This window comes from Mus musculus, chromosome 3, assembly GCF_000001635.26.
Source record: "Mus musculus strain C57BL/6J chromosome 3, GRCm38.p6 C57BL/6J".
Lineage (NCBI taxonomy): Eukaryota > Metazoa > Chordata > Mammalia > Rodentia > Muridae > Mus > Mus musculus.
In genome coordinates, this window is record NC_000069.6 from 107,181,996 (window position 1) to 107,195,776 (window position 13,781).

The 13,781-nt window shown below is 48.0% G+C and overlaps 1 protein-coding gene across 1 annotated transcript; it reads left to right on the forward strand.

The window, feature by feature from the left end:
* Positions 1-1,147: 1,147 nt before the first annotated feature.
* Kcna10 (potassium voltage-gated channel, shaker-related subfamily, member 10) lies at positions 1,148-13,726 on the forward strand. The gene is made up of 2 exons (NM_001081140.1): positions 1,148-1,250; positions 12,004-13,726. The coding sequence occupies exon 2, from the start codon at positions 12,060-12,062 to the stop codon at positions 13,593-13,595; it is 1,536 nt and encodes a 511-aa protein (NP_001074609.1). The 5' UTR covers positions 1,148-1,250; positions 12,004-12,059; the 3' UTR covers positions 13,596-13,726.
* Positions 13,727-13,781: the final 55 nt, after the last annotated feature.

Below are 13,781 nucleotides of genomic sequence, written 5' to 3' on the forward strand. Positions count from 1 at the left end.
ATCCAATTTGTTCTGTTCCTCTGGAGAACTTTAGCCAATACAGCCAGCTGGAATACATGAAGCTGTAACAAGTTATTAAGTTGCCACCATCACTAACCCTTCCCCCATCCCTAGTAGACCAAGATCTGAAGGAATTTTTGGGACTCAGCAACTGAGTCCCATCCAGACTCCTACATTCAAAGAGGAGACCCAGCATCCTCAGTGAGCCACTCCTTGGTCTGACTAGGACTGAGAAAAGAAAAGGGTAGTTGGTCCCAAATATCACATGCAAAGTCTGGCAGGAGGCCTGGGTTAGAGGCAGGAGGAGAGTGTGAAGTGTGTGTTCTCAGCCTCTCGATGACACCACAATGCCACCAACAGCAGCTGGGCTCTCTGTTTCTGAGCTCTGGTGTTCATATCTCACCCAGGTCCTTGGTGCTGGGCAAGTTGGACAAGGCTTTTTCTCTGTCACCAGCAGTGCATGGATGCCTTCCTGGAGGTCAAAGTCAATGACTGGCAGCTAAGCCTTGCTTTATCCTACAGACCGAAGAAAGCTGATTTTTACCTGTGGTCATCTACAAAGCAGACTGACAATTCACTGGCATGTGAGCCTGACAACCTGCGTTCAATCCAAGGAGCCCACATTGGAAGGAGAGAACCTACTTCTGAAAGTTAGCCACTGATTTTCATATGCTTGCCATGGCATGCGTGTGCACATGCACACACACAAACATGTGCACGAATGCTCGTGCACTCACATGCACATGTCATACAAATAATAACACATAATAACAACTCGGATACTCCCTAAACCCACTTGTGGCAAGGTCTTCTGGCCTCTAGCACTCATGTGGAGATACCCAGTCCCCACTGCTCAACTCCATTACCCACATGTCACACTGGCTTTAGAAAGTATCTCAAGTTAGTGACTAACTAAGCTTCCTGGTCAGTAAGTGACCTGTGTGCCTTCAGCAATGAAGCTGCCAGTTGTCCTTACCCCAGCTCACCCTGTCCCCTGTCCCCAGGCATTCTGCACCCTGCCACCCAACAGAGCTGGATATTCTCTCTGAATCTTCCTCCATGGGCAGAGAGAGGCAGAGAGATCCTGTTTCACCCAGGGATAGGATTTCTGAATCCCAAGTATCTGCTGACCAGGATCCTCCCTGCCAGTCTTCCTGTGGACCTTGAGACCAGCACATCCCATCTGCTATGGCCAGCTGACCCCAGCAGAGCTGCGGAGGCCCACTGGGTCCGAGACACCACTCCTGCTGGTGAGTGCTAACCCATGCTGTCTTCACTGGGCCCACTCTTCAGTTTCTTCCATCCCAGGCTCCCAGTGGCATTCTCCTAGAGGACTGGAGGCATTCTGGGAAAATTCAATTGCACGCATGGCAACAAGTGTCAGCCAGCCAAGCTGGCTCCCTTCCCAGCATGCTCTTAGGAAGCTGCAGTCTTCTTATGGTCTGCTTTCCCAGCTGTTTAGCTTGAGGTATTCCAAGAACACCAGCTTCAGTCTGGGTTTTGACCTTCAACATGAAGAAAGCATAGCTGTCCACTACATCCTCACACTCCAGAGATTATGGAGTCCTACCAGGACTTAAGGACCCCCCACACACAGAGTACCCTCCATGACCTCCATGCTCAGTGTCCACATAAAGTCAACAGGAGAGCAAGCCTTGGGAAGCTAGAGGCAGGAAGACACTAGCTTTAGTGTGTTCTGTCAGACGTATAACAAACCCTTCCACCCACCCCACTTTCATAAGCCCACTCCACTCCCATAGGCAGATGCCTACGATTCTACTATCAGGGCTTTGTTTCCTAAATGATGCTTTTCTGTCGCAAACAATGAATTATTCAACAAATATTTTCTTTCCGTGGTTCTTCTGTGTTCAATATAGCATATTGTTCTAAGGCCTGGGGTTAGGCAAGGATATGAATCTTTGTCCTGGATCTCTCTGTAAACATTGTTATCATGCCTGCTTTCCTGATTAGGGGATTTAAAAGCAAAGAAATGAAGGAACTCTTTCAAGGTCACATAGCTTCAGAAATCCTGCAAACAGCTAGCTATGGTGGCACACACCTGTAATTCTAACACAAGAAAGATGAACCAAGGACATCATGAGCTCCAGGCCAGCCTGGACTACGTAGAGGAAAATTTGTCTTTAAAAAACAAAAACAAAGAAGAGGAGGGGGAAAGAGAGGAGGAGGAGGAGGAGGAGGAAGAGGAGGAGGAGGAGGAGGAAGAGGAGGAGGAGGAGGAGGAGAAGAAGGAGAAGGAGGAGGAGAAGGAAGAGAAACAGTTTTGAAACAGGGCTGTTAGGAAGTTTGTAGGTACTTACAAAAAAGAGAGGGTGGCATATGGCATCTTGTATCCAGTGTCAACATAAGGGCACAGGTCTTGGTGGCCTGGCCCTAGGCTACCTCCACAGGGAAAGGGAAGCAATGCAGAATGTGTAGGGAGTGACTGCTGCCAGCTGGAACCAGAGCCAAGCTCATTGCTCCCCTCTATCCCCTGATAGATGTCACATGTGTTCACATAGCTGGAATTGGTCCCAGGTCCCACCACAACATAGGAGACAGAGGCACACGGAGGATGCTGGCTAGACTAGGAGTAATGGGAGTCCCCTGGAGACCTCTAGCTGGGATGCCTGGGTCCATTCTAGCCTGGGTCCATTCTAGCTGGAAGGAGGAATTCCCTGGGGCCTGCATAGGGGGGACAGAAAGGATCAAGAAGTCCACAACAGACACCTAGATGAGAGGGAATGTCTGAACAGAGATCATGGTAAGACAGGGGGCAGGGAGGATCAGGCAGACAGAGGACATCATGGATGAATTAACTTAAGATCTCCCCCTACCCCTTCCTTCCTTTATCCTCCTATGCGGCCCTTGCTTAGCCATGTGGTCACAAACATGGGAGCAGAGGCAGCCAGCAAACTCTAGCTTATGTGGCCCTGAACAGGTTGCTTCCTCTTTGTGATTCTTCTTCTCTACGATGCAGAGGCTACGCACATGTGGAATCTTAGGAAAACTCTAGGTACTATGACAAGGACTACGTAAAAGTTGGTTGTGATGTATGTCGGCGGCTGGACTTTGGAGATGACAGAGCAAGATGGCTGGGGAGAAGGAGGCCTTTACAGAGCAGTGAAAGAAAGACTAGAGCATGCCTTAGGATAAGGGAAAGTCAGAGTGAGCTCAGGCTAGAATGGGAGCAACGGTCAGCCCTAACAGTATTCTCAAAACCAAGCCAACAACTGGGAGAGGGGCACACACCTGTGACCTCATAACTCAGGACGCAAAAGCAGGAGGATTTCGTGTTTAAGTTCAACCTGGGCCACATAGCAAGACCCTGTGTCAAGATGATGGTGATAACGATGATAACAGCAATGATGATAAGGATTTTGTAAATATAGGCCAAGGCGCCAAGTCCAGCCTCCGACATACATCACAACCAACTTCTACATAGTCCTTGTCATAGTACCTAGAGTTTTCCTAAGGTTCCACATGGAGTTTTCCTAGATGTCCGTAGCCTCTGCATTGTAGAGAAGAAGAATCACAAAGAGGAAGCAACCTGCTCAGGGCCACAGGAGCTGGAGTTTGCTGGCTGCCTCTGCTCCCATGCTTGTGACCACATGGCTAAGCAAAGTGCCTCATAGGAGGATAAAGGAAGGAAGGGGTAGGGGGAGATCTTAAGTTAATTCATCCATGATGAATTGCAGCACGTTGTCAGATCACGGAAGATGAAAGGGCTGATCCTAAACCTTGGTGTAGGCTCTTGAGAAGCACTGACAAGTGCTAGGCTCAGATTCAAACATGCCAGCGTCAGGTCCCTCCCTCACCACATCCTGCCCTAACCACTCTAGATGGGTAGTGCCTTCATCTTTAAATGGGAACAATAATGGCAGTTCTCCCATCTTAAGTCTACCTGCTGTGTCAGTTAAATGAAAACAAGAGTATAAGAACATTTCTTAGGGGTTCTACAAAGCAGCATGAGACAGAGAGTGGAAGGGTCAGGGAAGCTGCCCTTGTGCCCTTGTGCCTTGATTCCTCCAGCCTTTTCATGTAGGGACAGATGTGGCCAAGACTGAAAGTCTACTTTAACTATCTGTCCTGTCACATGTACTTCGGTCAACACAGATCGGGTGGCCTGAGTGGGTGGGCAGGTGTTTCTCTGCCTGTTTTAAAAAGCAAACAACAAAATGTAGGAAGCTAAAGCAACTTCCCTCCTGTTATGCAGCTAGTGAGAAGCAGAGGCCAAGCTGGGGCTCACATCCCTGAAGTCCACGTACACGCTCCATTTCCAGCTGACAAACTGGCTGTGTGAAATCAGTGGCTAACGGCAAGGTTAAGCAGGAGTAGTTAAAAAGTCATATCCCCAATGATAGAACTCTTCCTAAAAATATTCTTTCTTGCATTTTTTGGGGAATAGCTAGAAACAACTTCACATTTAGGGAGAGGGAGTAGGCAGGAGAATTTTTATAGGAACATAGCCCCCCACCTCACCTACCTGTCCTATTCTACCTGAGGCAGCTAAGTGGGGGTGACCAGCAGGGACATCCAGAGGGGTTCATCCTAACTACTGAAAACACAAATAGCAGAATCAGAATCTGCATGGGGACTTGCTTGAGGACAAGATGTGTTAGTCTGTAGACCATTCTAGGTTCTCTGTAGGGTCGTTCCTAGCTCTACACATTCCCATGACCCCATTTGGGAGTGGCCAACATGGGAACTCTGTACACAGGAATCCCATAGTTAGTTCAGTTTCACCACTATGGAACCCACAAGAAGATACGCAATATCCAAACCCAAGGCTTCCTCATATTTTCCCTGGCGTCTAGAAACCTGTCACCATAGAGACAGATGCACCCTTCTCTCCCAGGCAAATAGGGAGGCAACAGGGGCCCTTAATGCACAAACCTAAGAGGTCCAGGGAAAAGAATCCAAGAGACCTTTTTCCTAGCTGACTTACAAAGTAAAATTATTTTCCCCAAGATCAGTAGGTTCTGGTCCCCACTGATAATAGCAGCTGAACTGTAAGCCTCACATTGCTACCAGAATGAATTATCCTGGGCTCATTCTTTTCGGCATTGTTGCTGTTACTCAGGGTTTAAATGAAAGAGCTCTTGCCTGCATCTTTCCATCTCTTTCAGAAGATAGCTTTGTCCTTGAGCAGTCCTCACAGGGAGAGAGACACACTGCCCACGCTGTGCCCATCGACACTCTAACAAGGAAGAGATCCATGTGACCAGCCATCTGAGCCCCCTCCAGTCCTCTCTGCCTTCTATTGCTGCAAGCAACAGAACATGCTCCTGTTCCAAGAGGCAAAAAGATTAAGTTGGAGAAAGGGGCCAGACACCCCTGGAATAGAAACATCTGTGCAGTGTGGGTGGTGTTGCAGGAGTCTGTCCCTATGTATCTGCATATGTGCTCGGATGTCTTGGTAATTATGTGTGTAATATACATATGTCTATGAGTATTTGTACAAGAAGGCACACATGTGTCTATGTGTGGGCATATGTTGTTCTGCATGCCTCTAGTGTGTGTGTGTGTGTGTGTGTGTGTGTGTGTGTGTGTGTGTGTCACAGTTTCCAGACAAATTGAATGAACTCACGTGAGCATCACGCATGTGGGTTCGCTATTGTGGAATTAGAGGATAATAGGAAGAGTGTTGAGTTTGGAATTAGAACACCCATGTGTCAGTCACAGCTTCCTAGCATGGACTAGTCATATACCTTCCTGGACTCAGTGTCTCTCTGGGTTAAATGAAGATAAGGATCCCTGCCAATGACAGTGGAAACTGCCAGGCTCAAACCCCTTATGGATTTGGTATGCATTGTTAATCTGAGGTGAGCAATCACCTCACCCATTGTGCCAGGATAGGAGGAGATAGTCTTATCAGAGCACAAGAGATCAGGCCACAGAAGTCCGCCTCTGCTGGCCTTCCACTCACTGAGCATCATATGCATCTCAGGCAGCCTCTGAGAGAGCCCTGCTACTGCACCAGTAAGTGTAGAACTCAGTACCAAGAGAGGGCAAGGAAAAAGGACCCATCTCACCCTGACACTATCAGCACCCACATGGGAGGTGCTTCTGTGTGGCATAAGTGCCTCTCCAGCAACTCTTGAGGCAGAAAGCAAGGATGTCACCATAAGTCTGAGGCACCTTAAGTCAAAAGCCCTACCAACTTGTCCTTAGTCACACAGGTAGCAGATGGACAGACAACGTAGGATGAAGAGCCACACAGAAACTGAGAGCTGGCCCCTGTCTCTGCCCCCAGAGCCTGTACCCACAGCCACTCAATGTGACAGTGTTTTGCTGAAGAGAGATGAAAGTGATGGCCTTGAGAGCTAGCCTGGAGAAGACCACCAAGTCTTGCAGCTAGCTAGCCATAGAGTAAAAGAGGGAACTCAAAGATGAAGGGAGCATAAGAGAGGCCAGAAATTGCTTCCAGCAAGACAAGATCGCCCTCTCCTGTCCAGACAGAGCAGCGCCACAGTCAGTCTTCCATCTCCTTTTCTGGCAATCCTCCACTCAGAGCCCCACAAGGCAATGAAAACACGATTCCACTCTAGCCCTGCTTGAGAACTCCCTGGTCTGGTCTCCTCCATCAACTGACAGCCCTGAAACATCTGACCTTGCCAGTGACAGATACCCGTGTGCTCCCTGTCTCGGAGACCTGGGGCCTAGAGGCACAGTATACACAGTTGTCTTTGCAGATGACTTCTTGTAGTCATTATCAGACTCTCTGACAGCTGCTACCTTACTTGACTATGGAGGAGGTGTTAGGTTGCTAGGCAACCAAAGACAACCTGTGTAGAGAGGCCAAGGAATGGGCTCCAGATCCTTTCTGCTTAGTACAGCTCAGTGACCTTGCAAAGTTAGACCTGCAGCACCAGCACCAGCCACCGACATCTGCATAATGGTTAGAAGCCTATAGTGAAGTGCACAGAAAGTTCCAGGTTTGATTATGGCAGAGACCACCCACACCACAAAGACTCATCAACATCTATGTATGGACCAAAAGTCCAGACATGCTATAGAGTAGCGGTGAAGCTGGGAACATTGTGATCTGTGCAAAGGCAGTGGAAATGGGTTAGAAGCACTTCTCAGTATCTATGAAGTGCCTCAGGCCATACAACAAGTCTGTCTGGCTCTGGGGAAGAGCAGTAAGATGACAAGTAAGTCCTAGTGTATTTGAGACACCCTAGGACAGTGGGCGGCTAGACTGTTCCCCAGTGCTAGATGCTACAGGATACAAACATAGCCACCCTCTGGAGGAAAAACACGAACCAATAGCACTGAAAGGTATAGACAACCTCTAGACAGCTCTCAAGAGGACAGAAGTATCTCCACCTGGCACCCTCCAGGACAGCTTTCCCTCCAGGCAAGGTTAGAAGAGTGGCCTGCACACACGGCAGCCGAGAAGGAGGATTAAGTGTGCCATGGGGAACAAGGTCCATCTGCACACTGGTGCAGCCAGCACTGTACCGGACAAGAATACAGATTGTGAGAGGAGTCAGACATTGTGATCCCTTCAGCCATGGGTAAAAGCTCTGCTTGGAGTCAGAGCAATTCTTCGAGGCTTTGGAAGGTCCGACACATAAGAGTCATGGCTGTTATTAGAAGTCACACCAGCAAACATAACAATGGAAGCTGCTCCAAATGTCCTCGGCTCCATCCTCACTGGGGGCCCTTTCCAACCCAGAGAATGATACCACAGGCTGTGTATCCAGGGAAAGAATGAAATTCAACCTTAGTTTCTAGAAATGACCATTGAAACAAAGTAGCATGAGGCAGGGGGCTGGGGTGGGAGGTAGCTTCTATGGCCAGAGGCTGCATTAACGTTTCAGGTTTCAGACTTTTCTCTGCTAGGGTGACACACACACACACACACACACACACACACACACAAAACAAAAACAAAAACAAAAAACAAAACAAAAACAAAAACTGGTCCTCACAGGGGCAGCCCTCCTCTATAGATCCAGAAACCACAGTGAGCCCAGGTCACAGGTTGCATTCCCTCTTGCTAATAAATATCTGCTGATCCTAGCCAACTAGCAAGATAGTCGTGTCTTCTAGACACGACAGAGTTGACAGAATTTCCACAATATGATAACCTAAACAAGAGCTGCATGTATACCACACCAGTCAACATGTCATCGTGGGACATCACAAGGCCCTGCCTCTCCATGAAGAGCTACAGGCAGTCAAACAATGGATTCTGATCTGAGAAGCGGAGAATCCATTTTCTCTGAGCATAATCCCCGTAATGGAATATTCAGTATCAAGTGAACAACCCTAAGTACATATGAGCAACACTGAACAGACTCTGTGGATCATATAGATTATGTCTACAACGTATAATGAATATAGAAGAGATCATGAACTTGGGAAAGTGGAGACACAAGATGAATTGGGAGATACAAGTAACGTATCTGTACTTGTAAGTGAACTTCTCAAAAAAATTATTTTTAAAGAGCATCTGCTGATCCCTTACAATGTGAGCTGTCTCGGATCTGGGCACCATGTGAGTTCCATGCAAGGTCACACACGCAGCCCGTGGCAGCCTGCAAAGCACCCTCCCATGTCATTTCCCTTGGTCCTTACCCAGATCTTGCAGAACAGTGGCAAAGCAAGCACTCTGATCTTTGTTTGCTTGCTCTCCTTTTATCCTGAAGGATGCAGTGGCATACTGTGATGCACACTAGATCTAAAGCATGCAGCCTGGTGCTTTCTGATATGCGTATACACCTGTAAGACCATTACTGGTGCCCACTTGGTGATTCCTCCCGTCTTCCTGCCCTCTCTCCCAGGCCACTGCTGATCAGCTTTCTGCTGCTCTAGATTAGCATTTCTGAGGTTTTGTATTCATGAAGTTATTCTATATGTTCCTATCTGGCTCCTTTGACTCAGCCTATTTTCTTATTATAGATGACAACACGGAGGCTTGATGAGACACTGCAAGCAGTTAGTGTAGACAATAGTCCTGGCTCAGAGCCCAGCATGCTGCCTGCCACTCATCCTTACCACTCCATCATTCCATCCCCAGACATTAACTGAGCACTTGGGGTGGGCTGAGTTTGTAAAACTAGACATGGCCCCTACCCTCAGGAACATGCAATTACTCTTTCCTGTTTTTATTAACCAACCTTGTAAAGAATATTTACCAAATAACCACTCAGTGTGGGTGCACTGCTTAAAATGATGCTGTTTCTCAAACCCTCCACCCTCCTCCTACCTGCCACCTCAGACTGGACACTGGTACAGAGAGTGATTCAAGATAAACCCTGTCCTTCAGGAACATGCAAAAAACACAAGGAATGCCCTGCTAGGCATTGCCTGTACTCTGGACACTTGAAGAGGTTGTAGGTACTGAGGCTGAGCCCGTGGATAGTGTCCCTCCACACGGAGAGCTGAAGAGTAGTCAGTGCAGCAGGCCAGGGCACACAAAGGCAGATAAAGCTGGACTGGCCAGCATAGGTTCTGTGGCAGGTTATAGACCATCTCCACATGAGCAGGGAAGATGACAAAGAGGCAACGTAACCTAGAAGTGGGACAGCTTAGTGGTGGGTCAGGCAGAGCAGATGGAAAGGGTATGGAGTTAAGATTCCTGCATTTCCTCACATGGACCCCATTTCTACCCTTGAGTTTGCTGTAATGATGAGGAAGGGAGGTAGGGAGGGTGAAGGGCAGTTACCCACATTTAAAGAAAAGATGACTTACAATTTAGAAAGTTACATCCCATGTAATTCTCAATATAATCTCTCTCTCTCTCTCTCTCTCTCTCTCTCTCTCTCTCTCTCTCTCTCTCTCTCTCTCTCTCTTCTCTCTCTCTCTCTACCTTTTCTTTTGGGATTCAAGTTTGTACACATGAGTTCAGGTGCACCTGTCCTATTCCCAGAGGGCAGAGAAGGACAGCTAGTGTCCTGCTTTCTCTGTCTCTTCCTTATTCCCTTGAGACAGGATCTCCACTGAACTTGGCACTCACTGCTTTTTCAGCTGGACTGGCTAGCCAGAAAGTCTTAGCAAGCACACAAGCTTCTTACCTCAACACACACACACACATGGAAGGGATGGAGAGGGGGAGGGAGAGAGAACTGAAATTAGATGAGATTGTGACACACCAGTTTTCACATGGGTACCAGCGATCCAAATGAATCTCTTCATACTCGCATAGCAAACTCTCTTACCCACTAAGGCTCCTCCCAGCCCCTCAGTATAGTCTTTCAGATGGGAATTACTATTCTTCTTACCCATTTCATATACCAGAAAACTAAGAGTTATAAAATCCAGTAGTTTATTCAAAAATATTCAACCCCTAAGTAGCGAAACAAAGCTCCAAGCCAGGTCACTTTCAGCCACACAGCTAACACTTTAGGGTCACCTGTGTAGACCTAGGATTTGAGCTGCTGTCAACTGGTTCTGTTCTCAAAAATCTTACACACAGTTCTGACCTATGTTCCAACCACTTGCTCCTTGCCAAGCCTCATGCAAGGTGCCCACGTGAGTATATCTTCCGCAGTCTATATAGAAGGAGTCGCTCACTGAAATCTGGAAGGCAGCAAAGGCCACAGATGCCCAAGAGGCAGAGAAAGTGTTCAGGATTCTGACCTAACCACCTCATTCACGTACATGGATTGCGAAGCAGAACAGGGCAAGCCTCCAAAGAGCTGAGATCCCAAGATTCTATAAGCCTGGCTCCCCACCCCTCAGTCCCCTGTGGTGTAGTAGAGATGGTTCTGGGCCAAGAGACTACAACAGAGCTCACAGAACTCTGCAGCACTAGCTATAGAGTTGTTGGAAGTCACTTGCCCATACAATACAATACAGCTGTCTTCTAACTATTGCCAACCAGTGAGATAAGGGAATGTGAAATCACTTTGAAGAGACTACAATGCTGTACACAGCAGGGCTCCCTGGCCCCTGTGATGTAACTATTCCAATGCCATGGTCACTACAGATACCACCTCAGGTTAGGTCACTTACCTCTGCCTCCACACTCACTCTAGCCTGCCTGGCTAGTGTTCTTCAATAGAAACAGAAGCTGGCAGGAACCTGGAGAGTGTTCATCTATGTTCATTCATATCCAAGCTTTGGTCCTAAGCCTACCCCAAATGCCCCCTACACACAGAGATGGTATAGGGAGAGAAGGAGGGAAAGAAGGAGGGAAGGAGGGAGGGAGGAAGGGAGGGAGGGAGGGAGGGAAGGAGGGAGGGAGGGAGGGAGGGAGGGAGAGAAGGAGGGAGGGATGGATGCTAGAGAGAGGGAGTTTCACTGAAAATTATTCACTTTGATTTAGAGCTCAAAACTTCCACTGGCTAGTGTCTTCTAAATTTTCTGTGATGTGGAAACACTGGCAAACACAGCAATAGATACAATCCTCTCTCTGCCAAGCATTTCACACATGTATCACACTAACTCTACCCTCAAAGATCTCCTTCCAGATAAGGGGCTCCAGTCTTGAAGAAGACATTGTAGATCAGCCACCCTGCCTCTGTCTTTTTAGTCTTCCTGAACGCCATCCCAGACCTCACAACTTGACAGAACAGAGCAGAGCTTTGGCTGGGTGTCAAAGATGTAAACGAGAGGGTTTTAAGAAAATGACTTGACTGTTGGATGCAGAAAAGAGGAGTTAAGAGTGGCAATGGGTGTGGGAACATGCTGGATAAACTGACGGACATCACATGATTACAACTATACTTTCATTATCAAGGAGCATTAACTTTCTCCTTTTGGAGACCACCTTTAAGCCCCTGTGTTTCTAGGTCTTCCTACTCTGGAGACAGTTTGCCCCTCATCACTAGGATCATTCCTCATACTTTATTTTAAACTAGTAGATGGTGTGTACAAACTCAGAGGAGCAAAACAGTGCCAAGGAATGATTGCTGCTGGAAACACCACAGCATTCCTCCCCAAGCTATTGCTAAATCATTGCTTAATCCACTGCTATACCTTGCCTCAACAGTCAAGAGCCAGCTGAATCCTACCTTGACTCCCATATAATGAATTCCTTCTTCTTCACAGCGTCCAGTGGGTAGCAAAGACTGGGGGTCTTCATGCTGTTCTCCTGACTCCCTAGAATGGATGTGTGTAGCTGGAAAGAAATGGAGGTTGCTCTGGTCAATTTTGATAACTCGGATGAAATCCATGAAGAGCCAGGCTATGCCACAGACTTTGACCCAACCAGCTCAAAAGGCCGCCCTGGTAGCAGTCCCTTTTCCAATTGGAGAGTCCTTATCAGTGACAACACCAACCATGAAACTGCCTTCTCCAAGATCCCAGGAGAGTATGTGGATCCCCCGGGACCTGAGCCAGTGGTCTTGAATGAGGGAAACCAAAGGGTGATCATCAACATTGCTGGTCTGAGATTCGAGACTCAGCTCAGAACACTTAATCAATTCCCAGAGACACTCCTGGGAGACCGGGAGAAAAGGATGCAATTTTTTGACTCCATGAGAAATGAGTATTTCTTTGATAGAAACAGACCTAGTTTTGATGGAATCTTATATTATTACCAGTCTGGTGGGAAAATACGGCGGCCAGCCAACGTGCCTATCGATGTTTTCGCTGATGAGATCTCCTTCTATGAACTGGGTAGCGAGGCCATGGACCAGTTCCGGGAGGATGAAGGCTTCATTAAGGACCCTGAGACACTGCTGCCCACCAATGACTTTCACCGGCAATTCTGGCTTCTCTTTGAGTACCCCGAGAGCTCCAGTGCAGCTCGAGGAGTGGCTGTGGTCTCGGTTTTGGTTGTAGTCATCTCCATCACCATCTTCTGCCTGGAGACACTCCCAGAGTTCCGAGAGGACAGGGAGCTGAAGGTGGTCAGAGACCCCAGCATCAATACAAACAAAACAGGCCTCTCCCAGACCATGTTCACTGATCCTTTCTTCATGGTGGAGTCCACCTGCATCGTGTGGTTCACCTTTGAGCTGGTGCTCCGGTTTGTGGTCTGCCCCAGCAAGACTGACTTCTTCAAGAACATCATGAATATTATTGACATCATCTCCATCATCCCCTACTTTGCAACCCTCATAACAGAGCTAGTACAGGAGACCGAGCCAAGTGCCCAGCAGAACATGTCCCTGGCCATCCTGAGGATCATTCGTCTGGTGAGGGTCTTCCGCATCTTCAAGCTTTCTCGACACTCTAAAGGGCTGCAGATCCTGGGGCAGACGCTGAAGGCTTCCATGCGGGAGCTGGGGCTGCTCATCTTCTTCCTCTTCATTGGGGTCATCCTTTTCTCCAGTGCAGTCTACTTTGCTGAGGTGGATGAGCCAGAGTCCCATTTCTCTAGCATTCCTGATGGCTTCTGGTGGGCTGTGGTCACCATGACAACTGTAGGCTACGGTGACATGTGCCCAACCACCCCAGGAGGAAAGATTGTGGGTACTCTGTGCGCCATTGCTGGTGTCCTCACCATCGCCCTCCCTGTGCCTGTCATTGTCTCCAATTTCAACTACTTCTACCACCGTGAGACTGAGAACGAGGAGAAGCCAAACATCCCAGGAGAACTTGACAAAATCCTCAACAGCATGGGCTCCAGAATGGGGAGTACTGAGTCTCTCAACAAGACCAATGGCAGCTGCTCTGCAGAGAAGTCCAGGAAGTGACCAGCCCGAGGCTTCTAGAGTCTCTGAACCCCCCTCCCTCCTCTCACTGTTTTCCTAAGATGAAAATTATGTTCTATGGCCAAGAGGCCATCTCTGTGAGCTGTCTTAATAAATCCATGTTTCTGTTCTATTTCCTGGGCTGTTTCTTCTCAACACATTACAAGATTTCCCCTCCTTTCCTATAAA

Coding starts and splice junctions, on each gene's coding strand:
- Kcna10 (NM_001081140.1), top strand. CDS start 12,060: ATGGATGTGTGTAGCTGGAAAGAAATGGAGGTTGCTCTGGTCAATTTT.